This window comes from Haliaeetus albicilla, chromosome 2, assembly GCF_947461875.1.
Source record: "Haliaeetus albicilla chromosome 2, bHalAlb1.1, whole genome shotgun sequence".
Classification (NCBI taxonomy): Eukaryota; Metazoa; Chordata; class Aves; order Accipitriformes; family Accipitridae; genus Haliaeetus; species Haliaeetus albicilla.
In genome coordinates, this window is record NC_091484.1 from 20424687 (window position 1) to 20445546 (window position 20860).

Consider the following 20860-nt stretch of genomic DNA (forward strand, 5'->3'; position numbering starts at 1 on the left):
ATGTGTGAAGTCTGGTCCCAGCTCTGTCCTGTGTCACATATGAACCCACCCAGGGATACCTCAGTCAAAGTCTTAATATGTGAGTATGCAAGATAAATCCTCCAAATTCAGAGAGAACCTTTTAAATGGTTGTCAGGTGCTACTGTAGAGTCTATCCAACTCCACTGACCTTATGGTGCAGGTGGGTTATCAGCTGTGCAGAATGTGGGCAGCCATTTAAACCACTTCCATGCCCATCAGTCCAGAGTTTTGCAGATGCAGACATTGTACCAAAGGCTGAAAACATGTGCCTGAACCACCCAGGCAAAAAGTACTTTAAAATTTATTTTGCATCTTTTTTACACATCCACCCTTCTTCTCTATCTCTCTCTGGTGCTCTAGCTCTCTTGATGCATGCTTGCAAAAGAAAAACCATAACAAAATCTCTCTTTAGAAAGAGATTTTGAAGCAGTGACCTTCTTCTGAACTTTACATCATGGTTTCCGTCAGCCGTCATGCTTGGAGTAGTTTGAAATTTCCTGGCAGCTTATCCATTGGCTCAGTGCTGGGGTTTTCACTTTGTCTTTGTTGCCCAATTAGTGGGCAGAAAGCAGAAATGTGCTTGTGGAGGGGCTTGCTCTGCTGGGTTTAGGTCTCCAATGAACCCAACAGCTTTGCGAACATCAATATTCTCTGTTGAGCTTATGGCAGCGTTGCTGGGTAGTGTGTTTTATGGAAGACAAGTTGAAGAGGCAGGCTGTAGAGGTTAGATTTGGCACCTTTTTCAGTTTGATGACTGGAGTGGTGAGGTTAGCACCAGATTTCAGAGTCCCTATGAGCTGGGGAGAGAGTCCAGTGCTGAGGGCAGCAGCTGGGTGCTTGATCTGCAACTCACAAGTGAAAGGTATCTGCCACTTAGCTGATCTCTGGTGTCTGCACTTTCTGATTCGCATCAGAATCAAATGGTTGGAAACAGCAATAAAAGTGGATTTAGAATGAAAAGGTTCAGTTCTGCCATGTGGTCTTTTAGAGTGCCATGGGTTTTCCTACATAGGTTTCTGGGAAAATGGCTGCTTCAGGGGCCAGAGGTGTTTGCTTCATGTCATAGGAATTTGCACTCCAACCAGAATATGAAGTGGTTGGAAGTTCCCTGGAGATAAGACCATGAGTGTGACTGACAGTGCAAATGAGATATCTAAATGGAGAAATTTATCTTGACTGTTGCTATGCAAATGGATGTCTTTACAGGGACTGTCCCTTTGTGGTGCAGTACATGCAGAGAGCTAGGACCACATATTGCTGGTTGTTACTGGCTCCAGGGGATGCTCTCAGTCCAAGCTGTGGCATGGCAATTTCTATAGCTCTCCTCCACTTTACATCAGCTCAGGGTCAGACCTTAATGGCCCAGTTTTCATCTGTCTCACTGCAGGTTAGATGATTTTCTTGAGGCCACCCCAGGAAATTGTACGTGCAGGTTCACATGTCTATTCAGGATTAATACAGAAGTGTGTTTTAAGCCTGCCATAGAGTGCTGTGCAACTGCTTGCAATGAATCATAGGGCCTGTGACTTCTGCTGCATAAAACAATAGAGCTATTTTGTTTGGTAATACAGTAATATTAACAATAATTATAAATAATTATAACAGTAAAGAAGCATTGCTCCTAGCCTAGTTTTTCTTTTCAGCCTTTAACCTGACATTTGCCCATTTGTTTCATGAATGGAAAAACATCACTGGGTCACTTTATTGCACAGAAAACAGGAAAAAGAAAATACATGCTGGGATTGTCATCATGACTGATGGAGTCTACTCAGTTTAACAGATTTTTCACAAAGTTGCTGGAAAATAATTATTATTTTGGATTATAATATGGGACAGCACTTGTTTCTTCTGTTGTCAAGACAAATTCTCCATTTTGAATGTCACCCCTCATGACCCCATTTTTGACCTGGATAGCTCAGGCCTGATTAATCTAAAATGATGCAGCCAAGACCTTGTGCCAGGAGAGTGTATGTCTAGAAAATATAGTAAATACTAGACAAGTAATATGATAATAGCGATGAGGCGGGGGCATCTTCCACCTCTGCAGATATTCCCCACTGCATTTGTAAGTCAGATGCAGCAGACTGTGTGCTACACTTGCCCTTGCGGAGGGTTCGGATTTGGAAAGGCCAGATAGATAGCACATGTCTGTGGCGCTCCAGGCAGCATCAGAGGAAGCCCTACGAAGCATGTGTATCCCAGAAACATGATTTATATATCACTCTGTGGTCACAGGGTGTGATCTCTACATTTTGTTCATCCTCAGGAATGCACTGGAAGTAAAAATAAAAAATGAGAAAGAGGCTCTGCGTACCATGCAGAGATGGTCTAATAAGTAGGCTTGATAGTGATGAAGCACCTTGCGAGGCAGGGCGATGGGGAGGATGGCAGATGGGGTCAGAGCCAGCTCTGCCATTCTACCCCTGCTGAAGACATGACTTGGGTGTTATGTGGGACAAATCACTTCCCAAATTATCGCCATTCCTTTGCCTCCCCATAACTGGGTCCCTAAGGGGAAGGTAGAGGTTCCTTGGTTGGATCTACCTATTGCCTTGATCTTGCAAAGAACAAACTTAAGACTTGGCATCATTTCTCTCTTCCATCCCCGCAGATGTGAGATCTGACCATCAATGCAAATAATTTAACAACTGCCTCTGGTTTGAGTCGAGCCTGGGGCTGAAAGCTGTTTGCATTCAGTGAGCAGTACACAAGTTGCATTAAATGAGATAGTGACTTCCCTCTGTTATCAGACATTTACATAAATAATTAGCAGCAAAGCAGTATCCTCAGCAGAAGCTATGTAAAGATGCTGGAGTCTTTCCCCACCTGTACAGCAGGATCATTGTCAATACTCTGTGGAAATACATTCCTTCACTTCATTTCTAGTTAAATAGGAGACTTTAATGCCAGGGCTCTCACCCTGCCAGTGTTTTGTAAATACAAAATCTAGGATTTTTCGCAAGTTAAAAAGCACACAAGCTGCACAAGCTTAGCAGGAAACATATGGGGGGAAATGGCATTTCAAGCTACTTTGACTTTAAGAATATTTATTGTATTAGCACATTAATGTAGTTATACTTTGCGGCTGTAAATATTTTTTATAGTGCATTGACTTGTGCTATACATTCACTTTCAAGGCTCCAAATTGCCCATGTACTTGTGTGTGAAATGAAGTACGAAAACAGACCATGGGAAAATGAAATGCTTCTGAGGCTTACCTGCTGATCTCAGCATTCAGGGCTGCTTGCTATCATTGCAGCTTCTGATTGGCCTAAAAACCACCAAGTGGTAAGTTGGCTGTTACCCTCGTGGAGTTTATGGTGCAAAACAGCAACATGTTTGTGGGTGACCAGCTCCCTCCCTGCCTTGCAGTTTGCAATCTTTGGAGCACATCAGCAATGTATTTCTGATTTCCTCAACTTTTGAAAATTCTACCTGAATGTAATGAGAAGGGAGAAGAGCACTTTCTGAGGTGGGAAGGGGCAGCTGAGGCAAGAAGGGGGCAGGGGGACACCTTTATCTGGCATCACCACAAAAGCAGTCGAGTCGAGGCCTGAGGATAGTTAACTATGAGACCACCATGGCTCCCTGTTGAGCCTCCCAAACCAACCAACCAGCTGCCTAGTTGGAAGATGTTTCAACCCCTGCTCCTTGGTGCTGCTGGGCCAAGCTGCTCCACAGCTGGGCTGCAAGGGACTGAGTCCAGGCACGTGTTCAGGAAGGCTCATGGGCTCCTGTGTCCCCAGAGCAGAGGTTCCACCTTGCTGTCCTTCACAGTTCTTGTTCCTCTTGCTACCATATTTCTAAAATGGTGGGGTTCAAAGCAGAGTTGGGAAAAGGCATGGTTTTCATGTGATTTCTGAAGATGGATGCAAGCTTTGTGAAGGACCAGATGTAGGATGGTTAGGGGGAACAATCTCATAAATTGTCACTGGTGCGACTATGATCATATGTAATATCATTCCACTGCTGAAAACAAATATAATATATTAGTGCAGAGACAGATTTGGGGCTAGGAAAGTTCGGTAGAAATCCTTGCCTGGGGCTCTCTGTGAATCTCTGCTTTCTCTAGCAAGACTGGACTGATTTATGGTTGTGTCTGGAAACTAGAAGTGGCCCAACATGGATCCAGATCCAGAGGCAAATGTCCTTAAAATTGAGTGTTCCATTGTGCATATGGGGGGGGGGGGGGGAGGATGGAAAAATGAGTTTAGTTTGTTACTAAATTGGAACAGATGTCGGATCTGGAATTGGAGATTTTGGTTCTTCTCCTTGTCTTGTGGAAACAACGCAATGCTATCATTTCAACTGGAGAGTTGGAGCTGGTGTGTGGCTTAGGTCTCAGCTTTGTTACCCTCCAAGCTCTGAGGTTTATCGGAACTGAAACACAAAATACAATTCAAATGTTATGATCTCAGAAAACCAAAATGGAAATAGATTTTGGTAATAAATGTTGATACTCCTATGGACAGAAACCTTTCAAAGTCCCTTACACTTTACTGCTGTTGTTCTAAATGGGTCAGACTGTGTGGGCAGCTCAAGGTCACATATCAAAAAGTAGATGAACTGCTTATCCTACATGTGATAGAACTGAAAATGACATTATTTTTTTTTAAGACTTAATCTTCCTATCCACTATTTTGAAATATGGCTAAGGAAAATCCTATATGAAACAAACAGACAAAACCAGCATAGAAGAGAAAAACTAATGAACGTACATACTGAAAGGGAACATTTTATTCTCCTCAAGTAATTCATGCCATTTTATGGGTTATTTGAAATGAAGTAGTCAGTCCTGGCGGGATAGTGAGCTACTTGGCACATGTGTTCGGTTGCATCCATGGAGAAAAGAAACAGCTCTTTCTGGAGAAAAGTCAGTATGTGAGTATGAGAGAACGTTTTCAGAGCTGGTCGTGTAGGATGAGACGTCAAAAGCAGCTGGTGCTGGCCAACCATACCTGCTATTACAGACAAACAGAATTTTACCCTGGGCTTCAACAAGGATGGAGTTATATCAACACCAAGTGTTTCTGGAAAATCTTAACCATGAAGGAGCCTTCTTTTCTCAAGCCAGGCTGTGTCCTCCTGTAACCAGCTTTTCAGGAGAAGAGAGGAGTTGGCCTAAGGTTAACCACCACATGCCCAGCTGGGACCAGCTCAGGGATGGTGAATGTAGAAATGCTTAAAATGAACTCCTTAGCCAAAGCTAGAGTTATTTGCTTAATATCCAAACACCCTTAACAATTTCTTAGAAATACAATTAGCCATTTCCAAGTCCTAGCTACTCTTTTTATTTAACCATAACATCAAAAAGCCTTACTCACAGGTGAAGATCCTAGGGTGCTATTATCAAGCACAGATCAGAAACTCATTGCTGCCCTCAGAAAGTTTCAGTTTTAAAAATGTATGTTTATCTAGCTTTGAAGAGATCAGGACAGTCTGTCCCATACAGTATTACATATTGTTCTGCCAGTACTAAACTTCATTTGATAAAGAACCAGCCTGCTTCGCTGCTACAGCTTCCCCATCAAACTGCTTCCTCCAGTAACATTTCAATGGGATTGAAAAGTGGGTGTATTAAGAAGCAGAGAGAGGAAATCATAATGGGGTGTTTGCAGTATTTCCTATCTTCAAGTGTCATGTTCTCCAGCCTTTCTCCTTGCTCTTGAGAAACATACAGACAGATCTTACTAACACAGTACAGTCAGATCAGAATGCTGCTTACATGGAGTACCCCGTGGGGTTGAAAGTGCACACAGCAAGAAGTTTGTTTTAGGACTTACTAGATGGCATGCTGACTTGGAAGGCAGTGCTGTAATATAATCATCAGGATGCCTTATAAAAACAGATCTGAAGGACTACAAAGGAAAGCCATTTGCAATGCACAGCAATACATTTTATTGAGCATACACAACCAAGAAAGGTATTTTTCTGTACTTCTGAGCATGTCTGTAGACACCCCTACAAGTATATACCTGAGGAAGTTCTCCCTTCCCAATGTGAAATAAAGACCAAAGAGTAACAGCATGTGGGCATAAAAATTAATGTGGCAGTTTGCAGAAAAAGTAAAGGGGGGGTAATACTCTGTATTTCTGAGTTTCATTTCTAAACATTTAATTCTGACCACCTCAAGTCTTCCTGCACTTTAACTTAACTACACCATTTTTGTCATTTCCCATCATGAAAATTGTACAACATTTCTGTGAGATGATAAATAGGTGTTACTTTTCATTCTGGCAGCAACGGCATTTTGATGCAGGATGAAATAATCCTACTATTAAATAAGAAGCTCACAGTGGTGTTGTGAAGCTTAATTTGTTTGGAAAATGGTTTGCAGTATTCAGATGAAAGGCACTCTGGATATTCAAAGTATTATTACTGCACAGCTGGTGGTCTACACACTGCAGATGTTTCTTCCATGCTGTTGCACGGTTACTTAAGTGGCTTCTTAGTGCAGATGTTCACGAGTGAGCATGCACAACCTCCTCTGCCTATGTTTTTTGACACGGATTTTATTGCTGCTTGACTTTTGATCTTGAAAAGAATATTCCTCCACCAGTGAGGCTGTTTTTTTTTCTCTCTTTTTTTTTTTAAGGCTTGTAGGTGCTATGTGAGTGTGTGAGTATGTCCCTGTTGGTTCAGCCCCCATTGCAAATGACAGCATCTGCAGATATTTACTGTGGGCCTTTCTCTTTAGCCTCTATTTCCTTCTGTGGCTTTTACTCGTTCCCACAGTGTTTGACTCTGGGGACTCTGCCTCTTCTGTTAATACTCCATCACCATCACTCTCTTCACGCAGATGTGACGATTCCCTTTGTACTCTTTACCCAGATGGGATCAAGAACTTCGTTGCCTCTTGATTCTTTCTTTCCATGGCTGCTGCTACTGTTACATAAAGGGATCTCTAAGAACTGCTGGGCTTGCCATTCACAATAATATAATCTGAGAAGATTTCAAGATAAGACAAAACTCTAATTTCTGCATGTATGGTGCTATTCTTTCCTTGTAAGTGGAGAGAGGTAAGGTCTGATTGCAGCTGAAATTCATGTGGGGTGTGCTGAACATGCGCAAATCTCCATGGAGGTACTATATGATTTCATCAACCTATTTGGTGAGGGAACTAATGTTAAAATTTAAGTTCCTCTTGTTTTGCTGTAATTCCAGCAAATGGCAAGATATCCAGTGCAATACAAGACTTTTGTCTAACCTGAAGTCCAATGCATAGCCTACTGCATTATTGACCTAGGAGCAGAAAAGGAGCAAATCTGTATATACACACACACACACACACAGAAGGAGGAAAGTACAGCAGAATGGTACCTGTTTTGGTTAACATAGATCTTATTTACAAGATTCACATGGAAGACAGGGAGAAGTTTTGGTACAATATACTAGAGTGTTTCTTCTGAAGTGTTTTGAAGAATAGATCTCTCTTGACAGCTTATTCAAGACCCACTGTCTTTCAACTCAGAGGAATGAGCCCTGGCCACATACCTCTGGGAGATACTGTGAGAAAGCAGAGGCTTAAAGCTGACTGCATCCAGACAAATAACTTCAGAGAGAAAGGATATATCACATCACTTTCTGTAGCACTTTCTGCAGAATTCATCATGAATCAAAGCAGAAGGCTCAGTCTTTACCCAAGAAAGCTAGATCTGAATGTGAGACACCTTGAGAAGACTACAAGGCTACATTGTGAGGTGAATTGCATCTTAAAGACTTGGTCATTTCCCTTGATTTTAAGTGTGTAACACTTTGTCAGTGCTCATGAAATCTTCTAAATGACATCCCTGGAGACCATAGCTACTTTTAATATGCAGAACTGATACAGCTCATGCAGATATATACAAATTTCTTTATACTCCTGTGATCCTACTGAAGTGTCTCATCCTTTCTCTGGGTTCATCTTAGTAGGCATAGCTTTCATTCTGCCTCCCTAATGTCTCTGAACTGTAATAATTGCTACAGGTATGTGTAACAGGATTTACTCCAACTTACTTCGACCATTGCCTGCTCCAAGGGGACAAACTTATGGTACTACCACTTGTCCAGATCCCCATCTTTTTTTCTCCTGCACTGCTGGTACTGCGGTCATTCCTCTTCTTTCAGTGCAGCTATTTCTAATATTCATGTGGCCTGCATCACTGAAATGGCAGAGGGAGCAGGAAGGGAAGGGAATAAGGAAGGAGAGAGGGAAGGAAGAGCTTCTAATGTTCTTTCATTACTCCATTCATCTCCCCTGATTAATGACCAATACCTCCTCCCCTCTTCTGATGTATTCCTTTGCTCATTCTAGTTAGGTATCTCAGCTGAAATGTAGTCATTATATGGGTAACATTTGGATGCATATCATCTCATTCATTATGATGTGATCATTTGTGATTTACTATTGTTTGGTAACAGAAGTTTCTTTTGCACTTGATAAAAATTGCACTAAATCACTGGCCCCAGAATAGTGGCTGAAAATCAGTCAGGAGGGGCTTTTACTCCTGCCACTTTGGCTTGAGATTGAAATGTTTCATCAGTAGCTCTGCTAGGAGTAAGCTTGGCTTCCTTACGAACGTAATAAAACGCAGCCCATCCTAAGGGGATGAGGGAGTTGCATTCCAAAACTTGCACTGCAGGCAACCAAAGTTTAATGGAAAACTTTGAAAAGATTCTATTAAAAACTAATTTTCCTTCTACATATCATATGCTCTATTTTATGCTTTCTCTTCTCCCTCCTTTTTTTCCTTACTGGCACAAAAACAGGATTGTTGTTTTGACAGAGCTAATCCACTCATGCTTTCATACAGGCCCTTGGGCTCCCCACCTGTGGAAAGATCCATGGGAGCAGAAAAACTACTGAGTGGGTGCCACATGCTCACCTCAAAGGGAAGAAATCAGTGGCCTCCCAGAGGTATGGAGTGTAAACATTGTGGTTCCCGAGGACCCATGGAGAACATGAACTATGAATCCTGCATAACCTCCAGCAACAGCTTTTCCTTCTGTATTGCCTTCTGGGATTTCTCTCTCCTGTCATCTGGGCTTCTTCAGGAGACGTGCTGTATGGGCTGCTTCGCTGCAGCTGTGCCGCCTCCTCTTCCTGAAGACTGAAAGGCACACTCTGCGCTGACAATTTCTATCCGCAAACTTCGCTGGTGAGAAAGGTTTAAAGTAGCTTGCAACCACTGCCAAGTTTGACAGCAAGCTTCATAACAAACTGGTACAGCTCTGAGATCTCTCCACTGCTTCTGTAGGGACGCCAAGGAAGATTTTATGGAGTGAAAAGTGATGGAGAGAGAATGAATGGCTTTATGGCTCCATCAGGCAGTGCACTCAAAGTGGCCAACATGGGGCACTGATCTGCTCCATAAAGTCTCTGCCTAGCCAACAGAAAGACACAAAGTCAAATTCAGATGTTTAGGATTTTGTCTACAAGATGACGCCCAGAATTTATCTTAGCATCTTTGCCACTGGGCATCACACAGATGAGGAGGACAATAACCCATGATCATGATCGTTCTGTGATAAGTAGGGTTTGCTCATGCTTGTGGCCAGCATTTCTCTTTAGAGACTGCTGATTCACATCAGCTGTCTTTCTATCTAGCCGAGTAAATGACTGTGCCCAAAACAACATGCTGAAAGGTAAGTTTGTCATGAAGAACAAACCTTGGCTCCATGTGCTCATATCATCTCAACACACCTCACCCAGAATTAGGTCATTCTGACTTTACAACATCCATGTGGGTTCCAGTGGCTCCCAGGCCAGGCTGATATGTCGTGGTGTCACTATGTCTAGTACAGAAAATTTTAATTCATGGCATTTTAATTCAGGAACCTTGAATTTAATGTTTAGTTGTGTCCTGAAAGAGTCTGGATCCTTCAAAGCCTTGAAATACAGAACTGCAAAAAAAGGCTGATGAGAGTTCTGAGTCTTGGCTCCTGTGTTGCCAGTAGGAAAATCCTCATCCATTTTACTGGAGCCAGTGTTTCACCCACTGTATTTTCAGGCTCTGTACAGTGTTTTGCAATTGAGATCTTGCACTCAGGAAGGTTAAAGAGCCATGGTAGTACACAGAGCATCTTTCATCCGAAGCTTTCTGCATATGAAGTAGCAGGCTAAGTCAAACCACAGACCAGAAACCAGGTCTCTGCCTCCTGGCTGAGTCCTGTATTACTATCAAACTGTTACACTCACCCTCTCCCCCTTGTCTATTGAATTGTGAATGGGACCACAGCAGCACTGCCGCTGTTTTAAGACAGCCCTCCTCAGTGGGCAGGAGGACCTCACTGTCAGGGTGCCAATCAGGCTTATGCCCGCCAGTGCCCACATGGTCTTGAGAACATGCAGAGCAAAAGCAGAAGTGCCTGAGGAAATGTAAAGGAAAGAACTAAGTATCTAGCATGAAAAGGTCAGCTTCATGGGGTTCAGGGCAACAAAGCCAAGACCGCAATTTTGCATTTGGGTGTTTGAATCCTGCCTAAATCATGCTTTACGTGCCTATGTCTGTATGGGTCCGGGCCAGGACCACACAGGAAGCCATAAAAGAAGGAACAGAGCGGTTTTTTGAATTTTTCAATTCAGGTAAGCTGGCTTTTACACTACTTCTTGCAAGTCCTAGTTTTAGCAGTTATCTTTGATGAAGAGCAAACAGGGAGACCTCTGAGATAAAATGCACTGTGAGCATGTGACAGGCTGGAAGGTGGCATGCTCAGTGAGCCTGACTTTGCTGAAATGAGATTTTGGCTTTTGGTTTGTAAAGGGAGCAAAATAAGCAAGAAAGCTGTTTTCTAAGTAGCGGTCTCCTATCTGCTCTTTCCTTGCTCTCTTTCTTCCATATTCCATCTGGAGCCAGCAACTCTTAAAATGCTCTGCAGCCACCTAGAGGAAAAATATGCTTGATTGGAGTTAATTTTATATGGGTTAAGCCAGGGATTGGGCTCTGCAGAGTTTAAGAATGTGAGTTTCTAAACTAGCCAGCCTGTTTATTATTATATCACAAGACCTCCTTGGAAATATATACAGTGAATCATCATCAAAAGCTGAAGATAACTTCAGCTTATGTTTACACTTCAGAAATATTTCCTGCTTCATGTTTTCATTGTGCTTGTTATTGGATATGACATATTTTTATGACACAGCATAGCAGGGCCACAATACATTTTGTCAGTAGACAGAAGGAGATGATCTGTTTTTATTTTAGAAGATTTAAATCTTGTATTATTTTATATGTCTATCTCATGACTATGGCAATATGCTATTGGTATATCTACATGGTTTATGTTTCTGTAGGGCCATGACTTCAAAACTTCTCAATAATTTTTGAAGTTCTATCTAGGATATTTATAAGCTCCTGAAAAACCTCTGGCTCTTCTTAGTTGAGGACTATCACACAGAATACACTAATGGGCTCTCAGTCTACTAGAGTGGAAGTTGATGCAGTCATATTCGATTCATTTAGTCTATGCCATGTTAATTTGCACTGTATGAAACATAATAACAAATATTAACTATTGATTGAAAGTACCACTTGAAGGGTAAAAGTTAGATATTAAAACATGTCTGTCTTTTTGAAATTGAATTGAAATGACAGGTTTTTCCTCTCTCTAAATAAGATATGACAGTTCAGTCTCCACTTGTGCCTGAAGAAGTGGAGACTGGGTGGACTCTTCTTTAAAAATCAAGTCTAGACATGGAGAAAAAGATAAAATTTTATGTCAATTACATAACACAAAGCTCAAAATAATGATGGATTTTTCCATAGTAGCTATGCCAGAGGACACTGAAAATTCCATTACGATGGAGTGTCTCTGTCATAAGGCAAATTCACATTAGCAGTGTAAGTGCTAAGCTAAGTGTGTGGACGCAGTTAATGGAAATGTAGAATCCTAGTGTGGATATTAAGAATTTCCACTAAGACATCCTCCATTTCTTTTCCTCTTATAAGAAAGACTTGATATACACACCTGATGCGGTCTGTTGAAGTAGCTTGAATACTGCTGCATTATGTCAGAACAGGATCTGTAATAAGGAATCTTATTGGCTTAAGAAATTCAAAACAGGAAGTTCTGAAATTTAGGAATTTTTCTAGGTTGTGGCTTCTGAGGGGAAATGATGGGGTTCTGGAGACACAAAGTAGGTCAATTTGGCCAAAACACTTCGCCATAGGAAATCAGTGATGAGCACATAGGCTGTAGAACTCAGACCACTGGGCCTATGAAAGATGGGATTTTTGGTAGAAGATCCCTTAGGAGGTCACTTTTTTCTGAATATTAAACCCATAGAGCTCTTCCAGGGATGTGGGTGGCGTTTCCATATTCCATTGGAGTTTCTTGAGCAAAAATACACTCTCTCTAAAGGTGGCAAGTCAGCTGCTCAACTGCACTGTAACCTTCAGCTCTAGGAAATATTCTGAGTCATACCAGATGCTTCTTGGACCCCAGCATGGGGCTTCATTGTCTTCCTCAGTCATAGTTCAGCTATTTCCCCATGGAGGGATTTTAGCCAACCTTTCCATTCTCAGGACCAGAAAGAACATTTAAAGCCACAGATGCCTGTAAGGATCCAAGCACAAGATACAAAAAGCTTACTCGACAGATTAGTAGGAGAATTATCATGAAGAAAGAAGTAGGGAAGGTTGCTGTGCTGTTTCATTCTTTATTTGGTTCTTCCTCCTTCCCTCCTTTTAAGTGCCTTTACCACTGCTACCACATACTCTGAGAGATTATAAATAGGTGTCAGGGTAGTGTAGTGCTGTCCCGAGAACTTTAATTTTATGCAGTTTTAGAAAATGTTCCAGAACGTTTCATTGTTCATTTTACCATATTCTTGTGGGTAATGTTGGTTAAGGCAGTAAAACGCAATTCTGGCACAGTGTGTTCTTTATATAAAGGTTAAAAATACACATAGAACACTCTTTTTGGCTTTATCCAAAAGCTTTGGGATAATACTTTTAGCAGTACGTAGTATAGGCTTATGGTGATATTGTGCAGGACAGTATGCTTTTTCAGAAGTCTATGCGGACCTTCATTTATTCAGTGTCTGGAAAATAACATTTTTGCTTACCCTTTGTGAGGAAAGTATGGGTTCTGACTTTTTTTAAAATGAGCTGGATATGCAAAGAAATCAAAATTGAATTGCTGTCTGTCTGCTATTTTGGAAATTACCAACAATAATTACCACTTGTATTTAAAGTATCATTTTCGCAAGTTGACTGAAGTCTAAACAACTGCTTTGGAAGGGTGCCTTGGCAAAGCAGGGATGGATGTGGATATCTTGTAAGATTCTGTTTAATTATCTCTGAGTGCCAAGTCAATATCTGGAGTGGGAACAATGGCACTCAGAGTTGAATTAGGATTCTTCAATGTGCGTGTAACGTGACTGCTATGCCCTAGAAATCTTAGATCACATCCACCTCTTGCCCTTTGGTGGAGTTGCATATTTTATCATTTCTTTCTGCTTGACTCCATGTGGCAATACAGTCCATGGTTGACTCAAAGTTGCACAAAAATTAGGGATCAGGGTGAAATTTGAACGCATGATTCAAATGCCTACTGCTGCAAACTCCTCTTCTGCAATCTGCCAAAACCAACTGTGATATTCTCAAGCATTATGGCCAATGCTCTCTTTACAGGAACAAGATTTCCCCATGGAAAGCATATGCCTGCAGTAGATTTGCTATGCACTACTCACCTAAGATGAGCTGTGAGTTCCCTTTCTGCTCCCACATTTTTAGGGTTTTTTTGGAGCGAGTTCAGCAGTGTGGGAGTTCTTGTACCATGGGGAATCTCCATACAAAGTGCATGTATGCTGCCTGCCATTTTTTCTGGGCATTTTCCCACTTACCAGAAAAATGGGTCAGGGCACTGATGATTTAACTTTGTTATGGATGCCTTTACCAGATCCCTAGTTTAAGGCAATAATTGTTATAATGTGTGGGAAGAGCACAGAGAGAGTACAGATAAAGTTACCTGGTCTTGGAAGAAATGATCCTTGAAAATGACTGCCTTTGCTGCATGAGACAGTCTGTTCCCCAGGCAAGTGCTTTGAACAAATATGCAATAGATGTAAGGGCTTCTGTGTTTTCAGCAGCCTCCAAAATTACCTTCCTCCTGAGTTATTTGCTGCTTTTGCATTAATACTAGTAAATTCTGGAGAAAGAGAGAATGATCTCAAGCCTCAAAGCCATAAAAAAGTCTCCAGCTCTACATACCATGCTTCAATACTTAGTAAGATTAAACATGCATGTACAGACAAGAGAGAGCTTGCAATAGCAACAGCATGAACTTTTCCATTATACATCGGAATATGGCTCATCTTCTCATCTTCTTACCTTGTGAAATGACTTCTCTAGCTGGGGCCATAAATAATGGCAAGTCATTGAAACTTTGTAGGAAAAACAGCCGAAACAAACTTTCCTGTAACAATATAAATACTGACAAGAGCCATTGGCTTTTATTTTTCCTGTAAAGGAAGAGAAAGGAGGTCTAATTTTGGATCAGGAAAACTGAATTAGGCCAAGCTTGTACAAAACCTCTGATTTGGCATACCCAAGAAGAAGTTACCCCAAGAAGTCTGCCTCACAGGATGATGGAGCTGGAGATTAAGCCTCCTCTCTAAGCAGATGATCCTTCAGACTTTGCAGTTTGCAAGTGTACAGCTTATCCCAGGTATAGAAGACAAACCCCTTCACCACCTTATGCCTCTTCACATACATAAAATGGATGTAGCGATGCAGTATCTCTAATTGCTTTTGTAAAGTCTGTTGAGACTTACTGGTGGAAAGAGAAAGATGTTAGTGTTTTCCATCAGCATAGAGTGACTTCTTGAAAGTACCAAAAGGTTTGAAAAATGCACTGTATAACACTCCTATTTTGAAATATGAAGGAAAAAAAAAGGCAAAAAGAAATAGTCCTTCCTAAAATGGCTGGTTCTGGTTTTGGATTTGTGTTTGCTGCAAAGGAAAAGGAACTGCTCATGTTCAGCAAGTGAACATCTGCAATTTTAATCCTGTGTGGCACGGACTAAGGCTGTAGGCTTTGTTACTGTGATCTTTTCTTCTTCTTTTTAATAGTGCATGTAGCACAGGACTCAGTTCTTTGCCCTTCGTGGGACTTGGAGACTTTCCATGGTTTAATGTGAAAAAGGGCAGTTGCTGAAGGAGTGTACTCATAGAGTTCGCTTTGAAGATGTGGCAACAGAGTATGTGTGTGTGTCTCCTTCAAGGGTGTGTCCCACAGCTGCCTGATGCCTTCACTTTCATGGATTTCCCCTTGCAACAGTTTGTGATTATACACACCCAGTTAGTGCCATCTCTGACACACACCCTCCAGGCAGCATAAGACAGCGTCAGAAGGAATCACAGTGAGGCACTTGATACCAGTTGAGGACTGAGAGGTTGGCTGTGCTCGGAGCAGAGACTCCAGATAAAGTGCACCATCATAGCCAGGTATTTTTTAGAAATGTAAATATGTCCTTAAAAGAAATGTAATTTAATTTTCTTTTGGACCACAACATCATTGCATCTCTATATGATTTCACTAAGGGCAGAGCAAAAGGCTGCCTGAAGTATCTTGTATTTCCATAGCTGGTAAAATGGCTTCATTTTATAAGTAACTTGCACTGCAGTTTTCCTGTGGGATTATTTCTATAGTACTGTAATGTTTTGGTGTTTAAGCTTCTGATATGTTTTTACTTCAGTTAAGCAAATGTTTTGGTCTTGGTAGAGTCACAATACCTTGGAAGACCTGAAGTCTCTGTTAGTGTGCAGTATGGTAACTTGTCAGTATGGTTTCATTATCGGTGTAACTCCAAAGTTTTACTAAAAGTATATTTTTCTGTTGCTTGAACAGTCCAGTCAGATTAGACTACAGGTAAGCCTCTGCATACAGGCAGTTAGTGCCACCAAATCTATTTATCAGATTCAAAGGAGGAATGAAAAGGAGGCGGAATCAGGTAGCACAGAGTAATTTTTGAAATGTATCAATCACTGGAAAGGGTTAAAAAAACCCACATGCTATGGGCATACCAAAGATTTTTGCAAGGGGAAAGGATTAGGACAGCACACAAGAATCAGTTTTTAAATTTACCTAGTGAAGCATCCTGTAATAGCCCTCTCATACAACTGTAACAACAATAACTGTAAGAAATGTAATTAAATGCAAGAAGTAAACAGTTTTGAAAAAAATACAGACCCAAAGTCAAAACTTGCCCATGGGCCATGGGCAGCTTCTCCTCACTAGCCAGCCCCCAGAGGACAAACAGTTTTGCTTCCACAACCTTTCCCAGAACTGCCCTTTGACTCTTGCCCTTTGACCAACTGCATACCTGCTCCCTGCTGATTTCAGAAGTGATATAAAATAATCCCCCTCCCCCAACTGCCAATCCATCTAACTACAATTAATATTAATGCCTTAAACTTGCCAGCAAGGAATTTCATTAGGAAAAAAAAGGTTTTATTTTGATTGATTAGGCTTGGCAGATGTGGATATAGTTTCCTTTACACTCATCTTTCATTTAACCTTAATTAATTAATTAATTTAACCTTACAAACAATTATCAATTGTAATTCATTAATAAAACCACTCCAGTCTGATGATTGGTCCTCAGCCAAGCCTAGGGCTTGAGCCCAGCAGCTGTCACCAGGATTAAACACTTCAGGAAAATAAAAATTACACAAGCAATTAGGTGTGTAATGAATCAGAGGATTGTTTGTGTTGTACGTGGCATGCTACCTTCCTTAGTGGACACCCATGCTGAACACTGTTGCAAATAGTGCTGATCCCAGCCAAAGTGGGGATGTTTCACTGTGGAGCCTGTCTGGATGTTCATGGCCATTTCAAAGCCCAGGGTTAATGGCATAGTGTCGCTCACGTGTATGTAGGGGCTAAACTCTCTGCACCCTCAAAGAGCATTGCTGCCCTCTTGTAGGCTGGGAATGGTGCCCTGGCCTCCCTAATCTCCCAGATCATGCCCAGGCTTTGTCAGAGTGAGTGCTAGCCTTGCCACAAACATGTTAATGATTAAAAAGGCTGGGTGATTGACAGTGAGCCTGGAGATTTCCTGACCTGATGCAAGAACCTGAGGTAGCTGTAGGTGCGTTGACTCAGTGCAGGAGGTGGTGTCCCCCTCTGAGTAGTGGTAAAAAAATGTATTTATGCTCTAAAAAGCAGAGGAAGTACCTCAGGTTTAGGATTTTGTAACTTCTAAGGCAGGAAGTCAGTGAACATGTAGCCAACCTGGCACTGGCAAGCATCCCTAAACACTGCAGGCATTAATAATAACAACTAAATCTCAGTGGAGAGCAGTAAAATGTGATTGATGAAGGAGGCTAGCACAGAAACAAAAAGATGATGAAATGGTATCTTGATAATGGACTCTATCTGTGGAGACTATTACAGACTCTGTTTGTGATAATAATTTGCTGCAGCAGCAAACAAGCATCTACTTCACTGTAAAATGACACACACACCTCCTGAACAGTGTGGGGTATATGGAGCAATGCCTGTTGCAGGGATGCTAGCAAGAGATCACAAACATATTGTGGCCAAAGGAAACAGTGTAAAGTTATTGAGTGTGTTACAGAAAAAGGTGACCCTTTGTGCTTATACAAGGTGTTTTATCAGCTAACAACACCAAACAATGCCAAGGATGTTGTGCTAATCTGTTCCTTGCAGCATATCAGCTGTGATACCCATACAGCAACATCTGTTACTGGGAAAGATGTAAAAGGACCAACCGCAGAACTAAAGTGAAATAAAATTACATTGTCCCTAGAAAGTAAACTTATTTCAGGTGAAAACCACTGGTCTGTAAATATGAACATATTATATATTTGATCCAAAGCAATTCTGTTTATCCACAGTACATATATATTGGTAAATGCAGGACAGGTAACCTTTTTACATTAGCACTTAGGTTGCCTATTTGTCACAGTGAATTTTTAGGTAATTTCATGTTGCGGGTCCACTGAAAGTAAAATGATTGAAAGCTCACAGAAATGTCAAGCAGAACTGTCAGGTTTAACCATACGAATGGTCACTGAAATAGCCAGTGACTTCGGCAAGGTGAAATACTCCTCCTTAAGGGGCACTGGTGGATATGCAAAAACCAAGCTTGTCTGTATTTGAAGGATCACTAATCCTCTCTCCTAGTTTTGAATAAAGGGTTCCCAATGACTCTAAAGCATTGTATGGACATTAGGGCTCCTGATTACTTTGACTAAGGTGTTTACACCTTTTCCAAGCTGTTACCTATTCAGCTATGGGGAAAGTTTCTGAAAAATTAAGCCTATATCCATCCTTTTCCTATAGACAATTGAATTTTTGGCCCACAGCAAAAGCAGTTAACATGGAGAGCTCGTTTTTTACTTCAGCCCTTGGTCTTTCTGAAGGATTTATGCCTCTCACAAAAGTTGCCTTGTCCTCTCAGGAACGGAGAAGTCCTTGAATGTGCGTGGAGCAGGGGGGCCATTGACACTCAAGGTGCATGCACAGAGCACCCTCAGTGGAAAGCAGAGGAACTGAGGGCGTGATTTTCAGAGGGTCGAGTATGTCTTCCCCGCTCCTTTGTCCCTGCCTTGTAATGATTCCACTCAGAGCAGTAGATACTTGCCATTTCTGAATTTGCATTGCTGCGTTTGCAGAAGCCTCTAAGCACTCTGCATATGCAGAAACTGCCAAATGCAAATCCACCAGCTCTTGCCAGTTATATTTTAGGTCTGTGCCAAATGGGCACACGTTCTGGATGAGCTAACTTGAAATACAGTGGTGACATATGCAGTAGCAGTTTCACTTAGGGCCATGTTAGCAGCTTTGCTCCCTGCCATGTTTTGTGGTGACTCCATCTTATGCAATGGAAGAATATGGTGGTATGAACAAGCACCTGGGGGATTTCCTAGCATGAGAATTGCTCAGTTATGCTGCATCACCCTTGCTCCTTTGGAGTCTCTTACAGTCTGGTATTTAGTAGTGATGCTGCTGAGAAAACAGGCATATAACTATTTTGGGGCCTTCAAAGTGGGGAGATGCTGGAGGTAACCTGGAGAGAAGGCACCATTTCTCATCCATTGCATGGAAGGGCATGTGCTCATTACCTGCAGAAGTCATCCACTTAACACTGCTGCTATTATTATTGGTAAAATTATTAAATTATTACTTTCCAGGGAATAAGAAAGAAGAGTTCACACAAAATCATTGCAAAAATGGAGTTTGGCTTCTCCTACTGTGGTCTTGGTCCTCTCTGCCTGATGTTTCTTTGGTCTTTTCACCTCCCTATTTCTGCATGGTTCTCTCCCTGGTGCTCTTGAGACTTCTCTGCATCAGAGCAGCACATCAAAAAAGAGATGAGTCCTTGGGATGTGACAGCAGAGACATGTTTAACTTTCTTGCTGTTTAGCACAAGTTGCTGTGGTATTGAACTCCATGTGACCAGAAAGTAGACAAGTCTAAACCTTGGACAGATATCTGCCAAAGCTTTCCTTACTTATTTGTTTTGGGGCTTTGTTCTACAGGTCCTGTGTGACAGACATGTGCGAGTGCCCAGTCCATAAAAACTGCTACTGCGAGTCATTCCTGGCATACACCCGAGCCTGTCAGAGGGAAGGGCTTAAAGTCCAGTGGGTACCGGAGCAGAACTGTGCAGGTAAAGTGTTTTGGGACTGCTTTTTTGTAAGCCAGTGCATAGGCTAATAGGCTAGTATCCTTTTACTGGCGGCGGCGGATCAAAAATGAACTGCCCAGAAAGGACTGGGATTGCACCAGCAGGGAAGTGGCATTCCGAGTTACAGAGAAAGACCTTACCAGGAAAGATTTTCAACCATCAAATATTAGAAATGTTTATTTCACTGCAAAACTTTTCACCTCTAATGATGCCTATCTTAATTTTATGTACTTCCAGGAAGAAGTAAATGTGTTTTTCTTTCAGGATATGTAAACAGTTGATTACAGATAACATTTAAACTCCTTTGACCTCCTGTTAAAGCACAGTTTTATTTCCAGAGGCAGCATGCATATATCACTGCAGTAGGTTCAACAAGGGAAGAAGAGACAATGTATTTAAAGGGAATATTAAAATGCAAACCTGCATTAATTTTGGTACTTGGACTAGATTCCCTGTGTGATTAGGACTGCATTAATTGCAAGTAATTGTGAGTAATTGTTTCCATGAGAAGTGGTGGCCTGTGGTCATGGGCACTTGAAATAAAATGCAATATTGCAGATGAATATTTCCCCTGATGATGGTCTCATTAATTTAGGACATTCTATAATGGCATCGGTTTGCCTGGAAATGTATTCAGATTTATGTAAAGCAATTGACAGTAGTTGGAAAAAAAAATGAGAGAAGGATACTCAGTGCTGGTCAAAGAGCTATTACTCTGTGGTCCATTTCGGTGATTGCATGTGGCTCAGGGTCTACTCTCTCAACTTCAATTTCCTTTTCTGTTGAAGGCACAATAGCAGAGACGGGTGAGTGACAGAGCAAATTATATTTGATTGACTGTTCCCGAAAGGCTCATTTTTTTTCTTATAAAGGAACAGAACAATCCAAACAGGGTGTCACTAAGTGAAAGCCCTATTCAAGGATGTGGTCTCAGACAGCACTAATAATGTATGTAATTTTAACCTATTGAGCTGGTAGCAGATCCATGCAGAACCTGAAACAAGCATCCTAACTTTTTTTTTTTTTGACCAAAGCACTTCAGACTGAGACCTCACTGTGGCAGATGCTGTAAAAAGAATAAAAACTCCAATCCCTGCTTTAAGGAGTTTATAGTTGGCATATCACGACTTAACCAACTGAGGCTTTTCACATTTTTTCTGGCATTTTACCAAAGACAAGAAAAGTTTCTAAGGAAAA

At 41.5% G+C, this 20860-nt stretch overlaps 1 protein-coding gene across 4 annotated transcripts in view; it reads left to right on the forward strand.

Annotated features, from left to right (window-relative positions):
• BMPER (BMP binding endothelial regulator) overlaps positions 1-20860 on the forward strand; it is a 156392-nt gene that overhangs the window by 122958 nt on the left and 12574 nt on the right. For 3 of the 4 annotated variants that reach the window (XM_069809243.1, XM_069809219.1, XM_069809235.1), the window contains one exon: positions 19515-19645. In XM_069809243.1, coding sequence (XP_069665344.1) covers positions 19515-19645 — 131 coding nt within the window. Of the gene's footprint in view, positions 1-8816; positions 9244-19514; positions 19646-20860 lie in introns of those variants that run through there. The other variant, XM_069809225.1, reaches the window with a different exon arrangement.